This window comes from Crinia signifera, chromosome 8 (assembly GCF_055691185.1).
Source record: "Crinia signifera chromosome 8, ASM5569118v1, whole genome shotgun sequence".
NCBI lineage: Eukaryota > Metazoa > Chordata > Amphibia > Anura > Myobatrachidae > Crinia > Crinia signifera.
In genome coordinates, this window is record NC_139224.1 from 161,530,787 (window position 1) to 161,544,032 (window position 13,246).

The 13,246-nt window shown below is 48.2% G+C and overlaps 1 protein-coding gene across 1 annotated transcript in view; it reads right to left on the reverse strand.

The window, feature by feature from the left end:
- Positions 1–1,784: 1,784 nt before the first annotated feature.
- TIE1 (tyrosine kinase with immunoglobulin like and EGF like domains 1) overlaps positions 1,785–13,246 on the reverse strand; it is a 56,865-nt gene continuing 45,403 nt past the window's right edge. The window contains exons 13-23 of the mRNA XM_083157579.1: positions 10,969–11,259; positions 9,778–9,968; positions 8,684–8,894; positions 8,196–8,306; positions 7,863–8,053; positions 5,987–6,100; positions 5,728–5,798; positions 4,462–4,502; positions 3,949–4,045; positions 3,158–3,257; positions 1,785–2,277 (exon numbers count right to left, since the gene is read on the reverse strand). Coding sequence (XP_083013705.1) covers positions 2,206–2,277; positions 3,158–3,257; positions 3,949–4,045; positions 4,462–4,502; positions 5,728–5,798; positions 5,987–6,100; positions 7,863–8,053; positions 8,196–8,306; positions 8,684–8,894; positions 9,778–9,968; positions 10,969–11,259 — 1,490 coding nt within the window. The 3' untranslated portion in view covers positions 1,785–2,205. The remainder of the gene's footprint in view (positions 2,278–3,157; positions 3,258–3,948; positions 4,046–4,461; positions 4,503–5,727; positions 5,799–5,986; positions 6,101–7,862; positions 8,054–8,195; positions 8,307–8,683; positions 8,895–9,777; positions 9,969–10,968; positions 11,260–13,246) is intronic.

The window sequence follows — 13,246 nt, forward strand, 5'->3', positions numbered from 1 at the left end:
CCCACTATATAACTCTCATTCTGTGGCTTCCTGCTGCCTCCATTCCCCTCCTCACATCATGTCACTGCCCCTGTCACATGCAGCCCTGACCTCACTGACACCTCAATCATCTCCTGATATACTCTGTGCTGCTGGGGACCCTGCTCCTCCCACTATATAACTATCAGTCTGTGGCTTCCTGCTGCCTCCATTCCACTCCTCACATCATGCCATTGCCCCTGTCACATGCAACATTTTCCTTGCTAACACATAATGTGTATCCTGATATACTATGTGGTGATGAGATACCCTGCATCTTCCATTATATAACTCTCAATCTGTGGCATCCTGCTGATTCCATTCCCTTACTCAAACCACGCCTCTGCCCTGTCACAAGCAACCCTGCCCTTATCTCCCGACATACTCTGTGCTATTGGGGACCCTGCTCCTTCCACCAGAGCGTTGGAGGCCAAGCAGAGAAAGGCTCAGGTGGAGACAAGAGCAGGGAGTGAAAAATGAAGGCCACATGTCTACCAGGTGAAACAGATATAATCGGACCACCTGCCCGCCCCGCTTGTAAAAGGCTTAAATTACTGGAGGTACTCCACCTATTTCTTGAACCATGTCTCCCTGCCCACTCACCAAAGGACATCACCACCTACCCCCACCTCACCCATACCTCTCTAACTGCACCTGAGCTGCAACCTCCACCCACCACCCTGATCCCACCTAAGGAAATTACCCCCTGCCCCAACTCCACAAATACCATCCTGACTGCATCTGAGACTTTGTCCCCCAATCACCTTAACCCCACATGCAGTGTAAAGTAAATTAGATTGTGCTACTTTGTTGTGCCATTTGAATTGGGGATACTACAGTATTTTGTGACCAAGCGCCTTTCTTGTAAGACCACAGTTCCTTTAGAAAAGTACAGGAGGTAGGGCAAAAATGTATAGTTTGCAGGGGGTGCAGAAAATCCTACTACTGGCCCTGGCACTGCCTAATGGGTGGGCATTATGTGTATATGGGGTATTACTGCTGTGGGCATCATGTGTGTAAGAGAAACTACTACTGGTGGTATTATGTGTATAAGGGGCATTACTGCTGTGGGATTATGTGTATAAGCAATGCTGCTACTGTGGGCATTGTGTATAAGGTGCACTACTGTTTGATGTAATGTGAATAAGGGGCACTATTTTGTGTTGTAATGGGAATAATGGGAACAACACGTGGCATAATGTAAAGAAGATTGTGCTACTATGTGCCGTGATTTGAATTAGGTGTTCTATTGTATGGCCACACCCCTCCTTTGTTAAACCATACGCTTTGTTGCGATGCGCACCTTTGGTTCACACTGTCCTTTGGTATAGAATGGAAGGTTGTATAGTAGGGGTGTGCCAAAAACCTTAGCATCGGCCCCGGCTCTGCCTAATGGGATGGTATGTGGTGGGGGAAATGAGTTCCACCACCTCCCCATATACCTAATTACAGTCATGCGGATATGCCCCTTCAACTTCAATCTCCACCAGCTCTGAAGTTGACCATGAATGTGGTGAGTCACAACTTCAGCTCATGGGATCCCCAATGTATACTGCTCGGACACACTTAACTAAAGCCACCGCTTATTGTGGTGTTTAATGGGAGGATGTAGCTTTCTTGAGGGACTTATCAGGAATCCTGCAAACCAGCCCAAACACCATCCTACCTTCCATAACCCAACATTGGCGCTATAGATGTCACACGGGGCAGGGATGGTGGCTTGTGGGCTCCGTTACCACCATGATTATACATACGCTAACCCAAAATCAAGGTCCAAACAGTAGTTTATTGAGATACAATGGAAAGAAACAGAGAACTGTACAGGGGAAATGCAGGGTGCTCACTTCTGGCCCCCGGCTTGGCAGTATTCAGCTGTGCAGAAGGGAGGAGGGGTCCCGCTCTTATCACATACGTCCAGACACACACACACTTTTATAGACACACACACAGGCATAAAGAAAGAGCCGCTGGCTGTGAACATCTACAGATCCACAATGCACATTTGTGTGGTTTGTGTGCACAGCCTCAGATGATTGAAAGAACAGCAGCCCATGATCCGGCAATGGGTTTTGCTGGTCTCGGAGATCTTCCGCTCCCAGAGGCACAATAAGTCCTTATTTATATACAGAAAGTCCTGTTCTCTGGCAAGCAACATGCAGAGAACCCAATGTTTCCATCATCCACAATCTATGCTTCTTCGGCTGTTGCGTCAATTCCGGCATAGGTAAAATTCTCAAACAACGCCATGTTCACGTAAGCCTGGGAGACACAAACGGGGAACATGAAATTAGCGTAGTCAGGGTCTGAGGTTCAGACCGGGAAATTTACATGCACATGATGGAGGAAATGTTGTCCCCGGCGAGTCTGTCTGATGTTTTAAAGGGGCAATCATTTAAAAGACAAAAGCAGGGTGTTTTTGCTTTTTTAAATAATTTCCACTTTAATTGCCCCTTTAAAACTTCGGAAGACTTGACCCATTATTTTGTGTGTATATACTGAATACTGTGCGCATACGCACAGCGTCTATTCATTAGAAGAGTGGGACAGGAGGCATGGCCAGCAGCTCATAGAGAGCTGACCATGCCCCCACAGTGACAAAAACGGGGCTTAGCTTCACTGGAAGTGCCACAATTGTAGGCCACACCCCCTAACCATGAGGGCACACCCCTTAATTTCCCTAATGGTCCCTAATCATCATTTTCAAGTTGGGTGGTATGGTATAACCTCCTCCACTGGTGAACAGAGGGTCTGATTCAGACTTAATGCAGGCCTGTATCGGCACGCAGATTCACGATTATCGGATATCTATGGCTGCGCAAGATGCGTTCTGCACATGAGCAAGACGGGCCTCATAATCTCGCCTGTAATTCCCCTTTGCTACTGAGAGAGGGGGAGCCTACATTCCGGGAAATGGTGGCCTTCTGTCACAGAAAAGGAAGGGGGTCTATGTTGTACCATGCAGACTTCCCAGCCTCACCCATCGGTCAGCTGAGTGAGCCTCAAATGCAAACACCAAACTTCACGGTGCACGCGCGATGCAAATTTCGAACCGTGAGATTGACGGGGGATCTATAAATGATTATACAGTGAAGACGTTGAGGTCCTTTCAACCAATGAAATTATATACAATTTCTCGTACCTTTCTGGCCTCTAACATGCGTATGAGCTGCAGGGATATCTGAGTGAATGGAGGCCTCTCGTAGGGTCGGTCTCTCCAGCATTGCCGCATCAGTTCGTACCTGAAAGAAGAACCCGCACTCTGTAATCACCATGGAAACAGCCAGGGATGCAGCACCAGTGCTTTAGACAGTCTGCCTGTTACACAGACTAAGCAGGGATTACGGGAGTCATGGAAATCATAGGCCTCATGGGGGAAGATTGGGAAAGTTGTCCTTAGCAACCAATAAGCTCTTACAGTACATCACATGTTATTTAATGTACTGATAGGTAACAGCTGATTGACTATTGCTGATTGACTATTGCTTGACCACTTTTTGGGAGGTTTATTATGTATCTTCCACTGTTTCCCAACATTTTGCTCTCGGGTGGCGACTATGGAGTCCCATTAAAATCAATGAAAAACAACTGATTGGCTGAGAGCCGTGACAGCTGGTTCTCTCAGCCAATCAGCAACCGCCTATTGATTTCAATGGGAGATTTGAAATCTCCTGCTCACCAGCTGCAGCCTGTTTCTTGCTGGCACCGCTCCTCTGGTGTTAAAACACTGAGGCTCATACCCTGCAGTGTATATGCAGCCAATCAGCTCCCATGTTACATGCTGTGTTTAAAAATGACAGTTAGGAGTTGATTGACTGGGCATTTATCACTCTTTATCACCCTTGCATTTATCTATTTTTTAGGCTTAATACATCTGAGCTATATGAGGTAGATCCGTGATCACAGACTCAATAAATATTAGCAAACACTTACACCTCATCGTCACAGTTGCGGGGCTTCTCCATTCTGTAACCCTGCGGTAATTTCTCATAGAGTTCCGCACACGTCATCCCGCAATATGGAGTTCCACCTGGAAGAGATATAATGAGTATGGGTCTCACACCGTATGGAAAATTTACCAGCTAGCACCAAAATGTAACGGGGCCCAAACATCTACAGGCCAATTCCCCAATTTGCTGAGAGCACAGAAGCTGATCTACGGAAATGAGATCCATCGGGAATTGGCAAAAGACTGCACTCCACTGTTCACCGATTCCGATCAATTTTGGGTCAACAAATCGAGGATTTCCAATGTGTTGGATCTTTACAACCCTCCGACCCAGGCATCGACAGAATGGGGAATTGCTACAGCAGCTGCCTGATGTACAGGCCCCTGTTCCATGCTTACATTTTGGACTCAATATTTTAAAGCTAAATATTTTACAACTCCCCAGTTTTTAGAAACATTCCAAAAATTCTTACGAAATTGGCTAATTCTTGACTTACCTAAACTGACGATCTCCCAGAGTAAGACCCCAAAGGACCACCTGTGTGACAAAGCAAAATGGTTATATTTACTGCACACAGTCACACACTTGGGGTAATGTTCTCATTCCCTTATTTTACAAATCTCTACAGCCCCGGAGCCATCGTACCATATCCACCTGTCTGTAGAAAACCCACATTACAAGAAACCAAATGATTGCTCTAAGAAATGATATAATTTTAAACCGCTAAGATGGGGGCTAACATAGCATGACTTTGCCTGCCTATGGTGTGGCAGAAACATCACGTGACTTAGCCTGCCTATGGTGTGGCAGGGACATCATGTGACTTAGCCTGCCTATGGTGTGGCAGGGCGAATTCTGTGCTGGAATTTATGGGCAAACCCTCTCTGTTTCTCAAGTGTGCCACCAGAGGTAGAGATGTTCGGACAATGGCCCTTATTCTGATCGGTGCGGATTTTACCGCATGCGGACGTCCCGCCGATGTTGATCGTCTGCGCATGTGCAGAGGTCACTCTGCGCATGTGCAGGCGATTTCGCCGCACGTATTCTTTATACGCCGCACAGGGGGCGTAGAGGGGCGTGAGGGGCTACTTAGCCTCATTACCCTATGCATACGCCCCGCGTTTCATGGGCGTTCCCATGCAAACGCGGGGCGTATGCATGGTAATGAGGCCGTGACGCGTGTGTAGGGGGCGGGCATCTGACATCGCCGGATGTCAGCTGCCCGTCCCCATACAAGATTTCACACGGACAAGTGTCCGTGTGGTCTTGTGTTGCGGGACCTGGTGGAGCGTGCGGCCCTGCATTCGATGTTCGTCGACCATCGAATGCAGGGGCTGCTCCCAAGACGGAGGAGGCGTATCCCCGTCCAATTTCATAGGGATCGCCACATATCCGCGTACGGACAGAGGTGGCGATCCGTATGGAAGGCGGGGATTCGCCTGCACGGACATGGCCGCATATTTCTGATCGGGCCGCACCGATCAGAATAAGGCCCTATGTATTTTATTTTTGTTCCCGGTGGGGACAGGTGTGATTGTTTTTTTCATATGGGGGCCAATGTTTTTTTTTATTATTCCTGTGGGGGCCAATGTGTTTTTCCCTGGAAATTTTAAAATCTTGTTTGGTGTGCCGCAAGTTGAAAATCAGTGCCTTAGAGCAACCACCAGAACGCCATATACACATATGTACTCTATGTAAATAAAATTATTGATTGGTTATTTAGTCATAATCCCTATGATCCATTGCAGTGGAGGTGACTTACACATCGCTCTTTGTAGTATACACGCTGTAATTAAGAGACTCAATGGCCATCCAGCGCACTGGGAGGCGGCCCTGCAATATTACAGAAACCATAATTAGCACAAAATAATGAACCAGTCAAAAAAAATATATGTAATATGAATTTTCAGTCCCATCATTCAGCCCTGACTGGGATTTCCACAAGTAAGATCAGGTACAGGCATCATTCAATCACACGCTGCATTCAGACCATCGATGGCAGAGTAAGCCCCATGTCCTACCATGGTCTTCTTCACATAAACTTCTTCTCCCCTGGAAAGTCCAAAGTCTGCGATCTTTGCTGCTAAATTCTCTCCAACAAGAACGTTTCTGGCAGCGAGATCCCTGTGGATAAACTGGGAAAGCACCAGAGAACCCCAAGGTTAGTAAAAGATGCAGCAAAAATGCACAATCGCATAAGAGCGATTAGGTGGGATCCCCTGACAATGAGATTGGATTTAAAAATTAATAGCTGTAATCATTGCTTGTGATTGTAATAATATTGATATCTCTGACTATAAACAGAGTGAAATTGTTTCTTATACTTTGTTGCATTTTCCATCATTGAAGACCAAGCTGTAAAGTGACCCTACAATGGGGGTAATTCAGACCAGATTTTCACTCGGCGGATAATTATTAATACACTGCGCATGGGTACTGCCCACAGTACGTATGTACGAGGCCGTGCTGCGATGAAATCCTGCTACTTTTTCTATTTGCACGCTGTTTGCCAGGTGATTGACAGGAAGTGGGTGTCTGGGTGTGGAAACTGGACGTTTAGTGGGAGTGCTAAGAAAAATATAGGCGTGCCTAGGAAACCGCTGGGAGTGTCTGAGAAAACGCTGGGAGTGCCTGAGCAGTTTAGGGGAGGGTGTGTGACGTCAGCAGAAGGCCGGATGTGACTGTTAGGAAAGGGTGTGTGACGTCAGCTCCAGGCCGGATGTGACTGTTAGGAAAGGGTCTGTGACGTCAGCTCCAGGCCGGATGTGACTGTTAGGGGAGGGTGTGTGACGTCAGCTCCAGGCCGGATGTGACTGTTAGGAAAGGGTCTGTGACGTCAGCTCCAGGCCGGATGTGACTGTTAGGGGAGGGTCTGTGACGTCAGCTCCAGGCCGGATGTGACTGTTAGGAAAGGGTCTGTGACGTCAGCTCCAGGCCGGATATGACTTCTTCCATCGCACTGCTGAGTAAGACACTGGCTACTCTGGGATGAGTTGTGCCCAGTGTAACAATCATTCACTAATGAGCCTGTTACGATGGGTTTGCAGCGGTGCACACCCATTCGCACAGTGAGCAAGGCGGGATTTCACTCTACGCTGTGAGTTTGTGGCCCTGTGATCAGGTCTAAATAGATATTAATATACCTATGGTCTTATGACTTGTCTTGTAAGATAGTTTACTTGATTCCTTGGTTACCTTTAAGGAGGTGCTACTGCTAACTATGAGCCCGATTCAGATGCTTTCGGAGGGCCAAATTTGCAGCCCATCTGAACATCAATAGATGTGCATGGTACACTGTGTGCGTGCGTTGGACCCCGTGCATACGGACTGTGCAAAGAATAGCCTTTGCTGGTCGTACGCCAGGTTACTGAGGCAGGGGGCATCCCGTGGTGCACCCCCGGCGTCTCATGCACAAAACTGGTGGTCGCGCCCAGGGCCCCAGCGAACGCTGGCGTACCCATTCCTGTTCGGTGCAGGTGCATGACATTGGCGGCGACCCTGAATTTGCGATGATACAAGCAGCCTGGTTCACGCGGCGGCTGCGAGCAGTTGACAGAGGATAAGAAATCCTTTAATGGTAAGTAACCAGCAAATGATTTGTACGACCGTACCCATCCATTTGCATCACCGCACAGGAATGCCTTTGGCGGGGGGGGGGGGGCATTAACCTGATTGCTAGGCTGCAAAAACAATTTGAATCGGGCCCAATGACTAGTGAAACATCTCATACAGTATATGCCATCAGGCACCGTGGGGTAATGTAGGAGGAAACTCACTAAGGTTCTGATAGACACAGCTGTTGTACTTTGTGCAGCCGTCATTTGATAAACACAACCCTTCTATACAAAGCTCATCCTTTCAGCAATGGCAGATTTCTCCTTTATACGGAGTCCATACCTGCTTCTCACTCAGGTACTGCATCCCCTTCCCTACATCCGAGGCAAACTGCAGCAGCTGCTGGGAGGTAAGTGTAGACGCCGTCCCATGTTCCTTGGCGAACGCGGGGTCCGTCTCCAGGACTCTGCTCTTACGTAGGAAGTCCAAGAGGTTCCCAAATGGGGCGTATTCAATGGCGATATACAGGTACCCTGCAAGGCAACGAACACAAAGCTCCGCATCAGTCGTGCGTAAAGTCTTCATGTTCCCGACTATCGTATAAAATAATGATTCACAATCCAAGCAATTATGTCAACAGAAGACAATATATACATGTATACAGCAATGCGGTACCTCTGTTCTCGCAGGCTCCCAGCAGATTGATGATATTCGGGTGATGACCCAGTTTACATAAGACCTCAAGCTCCCCTGCAAAGTCCCGGTGGTCATTCTCAGATGCAAACTCTGCAAAGGAAATGGTCAAATTGAATTTGTTTATTGTATTTGCCTTCATTTTAATTAAAAAGTTGGAATGTCACCTCCTTGGCAGATACAGGGGTCTGCCCTTTGGTTCCCCCCTACAATGTTACCTGAAGGGGTCTCTACTGATTAAATCGGGTGGAAATAGTTCCCTATAGATCCTATATAGGGTCATATTAACTTAAGGAAGGGTTATGATAATTGGGCAGATCCTTACATTTGGTGCTTTGGTGGTAAGTATATAATAATAGGGGTATATAGTATATAGTAATAGGGGTGCCAGATAATGTAACCCTATTTCCCAAAATAATGCCCGGGACAGTAAGTTGGCAGATATATTGTCAGCATAACCGTGTCCTCACCTTTTAACATCTTGATGGCCGCGCTCATCCGCACCCCATCTTTTTTTATCATGGCTTTTATGACCTGGCCAAAATTCCCTTCTCCAATCACATCCTCAAATTTAATATCTGCCCAGTCCAGGATGGGGTATGAGAAAGGTTCTGTCTGGGGTCTGGGGCGCCGGGTGAGGGTCAGAGTCCCGGAGCTGAACTGCAGGATGGTTTCTTCTCCCTGTGAGGGCAACATAATGGAAGCACCATGAGAGCTGAAGAACAGTCTGTGGGATTCTTACTGTTACTGAGTCTGGCATAGGGCAGTGCTATGGCTGATTATTAGCATTACTAAGATTGTGCAATTCTGTATAGATAGGCAGTGTCCCATCTCCACGCAGGTCTCCCATTTACAGTGAGGATCACAAATGCAAAATCTTTCTCTAATGAACCATGCTGTGCTGCAGCTGGGGCAGATGTAACATATGCAGAGAGAGTAAGATTTGGGTGAGTTATATTGTTTATGTGCAGGGTAAATAATGGCTGCATTATTTCTACACTGAAATGTAGATTTCAGTTTGAACACACCCCACCTAAATCTAATGCGACCGCCCCAAAAAGGGGTGTGGCCTCTGGAAAAGGGGCGCGGCCCACGTGGTGATGCTGCCCCCCAACTGCCCCCACCCACCGTGAGACACTGGCGGCCCCAGGCGGGACACGGGAACGTCCCCGAAAACCGGGACGTTCCCACAGAAAGAGGGACAGCTGGGAGAGTGATAAACAACCAGCTCCAACCTGCCATCTCACAGGCTGTGTTTGAAAAATGACAGGTAGGAGCTGATTGGTTGTTGGTTTATCACTCTCCATTTTATCACTTTTCAAGCTTTGTACATCTGGCTCAGAGATTAGAGGTAGGAGCATATAGGGACTGGGGGTGAGGTGGACAGATTGTGGTTTAAAAACTGTCACAGCTCAAAGTGAAAGTACATTGCAGAAGCCGTCATTTTGAAAAACGGTTAACTATTTTTGATATAAGTATGGTGGTGTGACTGGTCAGTGTGTCGCGGACGAATAAAGCATAAGGACTACACAACTGTATGACAGTGTGTCGCACAATTACTCACAGATCCAGACTGGTACGTGAACATTCTCCTGCGATGGAACAAATTCTTTTTAATGCAGAAGAGGGCGAGCAGGGCGATGATGATGGTGAAGCATGTGACTGACACGGAGCCAATAATGGCCAGGATGAGCTGCTGGCCGGATTCGGGTGCTTGCGGGTTCTGGCTCTCCATGCTGATGGTGTGATGAGACTCTATGGGCACAAACGGCAATTGATCGATGGTCTATGTAACAAGGAGGCACCTCATATAATATGGCAAATTACTATACAAGGGAAAATTTTACACACCTAAATAGGACAAGTGCAAGTGTTGCTCGTAGCAACCAATACCATTCTAGTCCTCTTGTAAAACAGGGATGGGGAACCATTGGCCCTCCTCCAGCTGTTGTTGAACTACATAACCCAGCATGCCCTGCTACAACTTTGCTTTTGGCCATGCTAAAACTGTTGCAGGGCATGCTGGGATGTGTAGTTCAATAACAGCTGGAGGACCAAAAGTTTCCCATCAGGGTTGCATCAGGGTTCCCCAGAGGGTCTCCTCTTCAAGAGACTTGGGGGGGGGGGGGGGGGGCACTTTGGGGGCGGGGCCTGATCTATACTTCATTAAGTCCCGCCTCCAGTACTGCAAATCCCATGATTTGTGGGTCTTTGAGAAGGGGGCGGGGCTAAATTGACTCCTTCCCTATGAAAAGGCGTGAATTGCGGTAATTAAACACTGCAGCTGGTTAGATGGGGGGGGGGGGGGGTGTCCAGCATTTTGGCCACCTTTCCTTGGGGCCGGGAGGGGGACCCAATTTTTTGGGAGCCTCCCTGTCCCCCATCCCTGCTTTAAATCACAGCGAGAGATGTATTGGTTGCTAAGGGCAACACTTCCACTTGTCCTCTTTATTAGGCCATACCTCCCAACTTTTCCATGTTGAGAAGAGGGACACATGCGCACAGCGTCTATTTTGTCAGTTTGGGGGGGGGACTCCCAACTGCTCCCCACCCCCCCCCCTTGCAGCGGGACACTGCTGGCCACGGGAGGGACGCGGGAACGTCCCCAAAAACCAGGATGTTCCCGTGGTATGCAGGACATTCGGGAGGTATGTTAGTCTTTATACAGTACATCTCCCCATTAATGAATTCTATAGTAGATTGGCGATTACACATAATGAGGCACATGTTACACAAAGCCAACAGAGACATTTACCCTCGCTGTATGTTTCCGCGGTCACCGTAGGGCTCCACTCTCCCGGTACCCTGGAGTTGGCGCGCACGCGGAACTGATACGCCGTGCTGGAGTTCAGGCCACTGATGACATGCCAGGTCTGGTTGTTGCTCTCCGTATCTGCCCATTGCTGCTCCCCAGGAACTCCCAGCCTCCTGCTCTCAACTGTGTACTTAATGATCCCCCCATTCTGATCATCGGGAGGGGACCAGACCAGCTTTACGCTGTCCCTAGAGTGAGATTCTGCGCGGACATCCTTTGGGGGTGATGGGCCTGTAAACACAGTAGATTTAGAATTTGTGTACCAGAACCTCATTAAGACCCTTTCTGGTCCTAGGTACCAGACTGGTTGGATCCCTCCCACCCATCTCTTTTTCCACGTGAACACTTGAAAATGTGTTAGAGTGATCCGGGCCTCAGTAACCGTTGGGCCCTACATAGGATTATATTCCTCTCACCAGGTGCTAAAGACCACAATGGAAGCTACTGATGACATTATGGTGCCTTGCGTCTCACTGGACTGATGTCATAACCTTCTAAGCTGCCTTAAAGGTGCCGATTGGAAGAAGTGTCTTAATGCCCCCCACGGGCAGGACCGAGAAATCGGGTCAGTGTGATGTCCCGGGCGGCTCGCAGGTGATTGGCTGGGCATACCGTGCTGAGAGAAATCGCAGTAGGGTATGCCCAGCTTAAGTGGAAGGGGTACAGGGCGGCTTTGGAATGACCTAAATCCAGAGATAAAGATTTTATGAGCGCGGGGGACTGTTTGCAGACAACGGGCCAGTAGAGGACATATGTTATTCTGCGAGTATATGCTTAGTACGACCAAAGGTGCGTACACACAGTAAGATATTGGCTAACAATTTCGACTATGTAGTCAAAATCGAAAGAAAAGTTAGCCAAAATTCTTCAGCGTTACCCTGCTTGTGATACCGATGAGCAGACAGGGCGGTTTTGACTATGTTGCATGCAGTGTATTTGGCCATAAGCCAAATCGCATATAGTCAAAATGGGCTCCATGGCCTTCAAGGGGAAATCACATAGTCAAAATCGGCCAAAGCCAATGTCTCACCCAGTGTATGCCCCTTAACCGTTATCTCTGTTTTTTTTTTTAATTCAGTAGTTTTTTATTAAGATTTTGAAATATACAAAATAACTCCCACTACAGATATAAGGTATTGTAGACCCAGACATTGTAAACTACAGGGTACTAATACAGCAATGAGCAGCCAGAGTAGCGATAATACTACAGTGGTATATGTGAGCAACATAAGGGTAGGGTACTGTTTACCTAGAACGGCGCCCACGATCTTTATCGCGGGTATCTTGCCGCAAATCGCAGGCATCGCATGTATCTTATGTGTTTGTAATGTTAAATTACCTTCCAATCAACCAGATCAACCCAATGGCCACGATTTTACATAGGGAACAATGTTAAATAGCCCCCAGACCACAAATTGAATAACCACCCTGAAGTGTGAAATGCCTCCCCTCCCCCATTTTTAACGTCATCCCGAAGCGTGGCGAGCGCAGCGGTACGCGTCCTCCAACCTTTTCATACCCCCACTATCCACGTCGGCGTGGAGTTGAGAATAGAAAGTGAGGCGAGCGCAGCAAGCCACCGAGCCCGAAGCGTGGCGAGCGGGGACGCGGATACCTGTGAAGCCCGCGAGGGGACGAGTATCCGCGTCCCCTCGCGGGGCTCGCTGCGCTCGCCACGCTTCGGGCTCGGTGGCTCGCTGCGCTCGCCACACTTTCTATTCTCAACTCCACGCCGACGTGGATAGTGGGGGTATGAAAAGGTCGGAGGACGCGTACCGCCGCCGCTCGCCACGCTTCGGGATGACGTTGACCGTGGGGTGACGTTAACAATGGGGTTGGGGGGCATTTCACACTTCAGGGTGGTTATTCTATTCAATTTGTGGTCTGGGGGCTATTTAACATTGTTCCCTATGTAAAATCGGGGCCATTGGGTTGATCTGGTTGATTGGAAGGGAATTTAACATTGTTCCCTATGTAAAATCGCTACAATCGCACCCATCGCATCACAGGCATCGCATGCCACTATAATGGCATGCGATGTACATGCGATCAACGCGATGGGTGCCGTGCTAGGTAAACAGTACCAAGGGTAGTAAGTGTACATACATCAAGTGCAATCTCTGCATTTCAGGATTTATCAAGTCCTATTGCCCAAAGGCGCCATCTGGGTTCTAGGTACTATCGGAAATAAGACACATATACATACAAAGTGAAATAC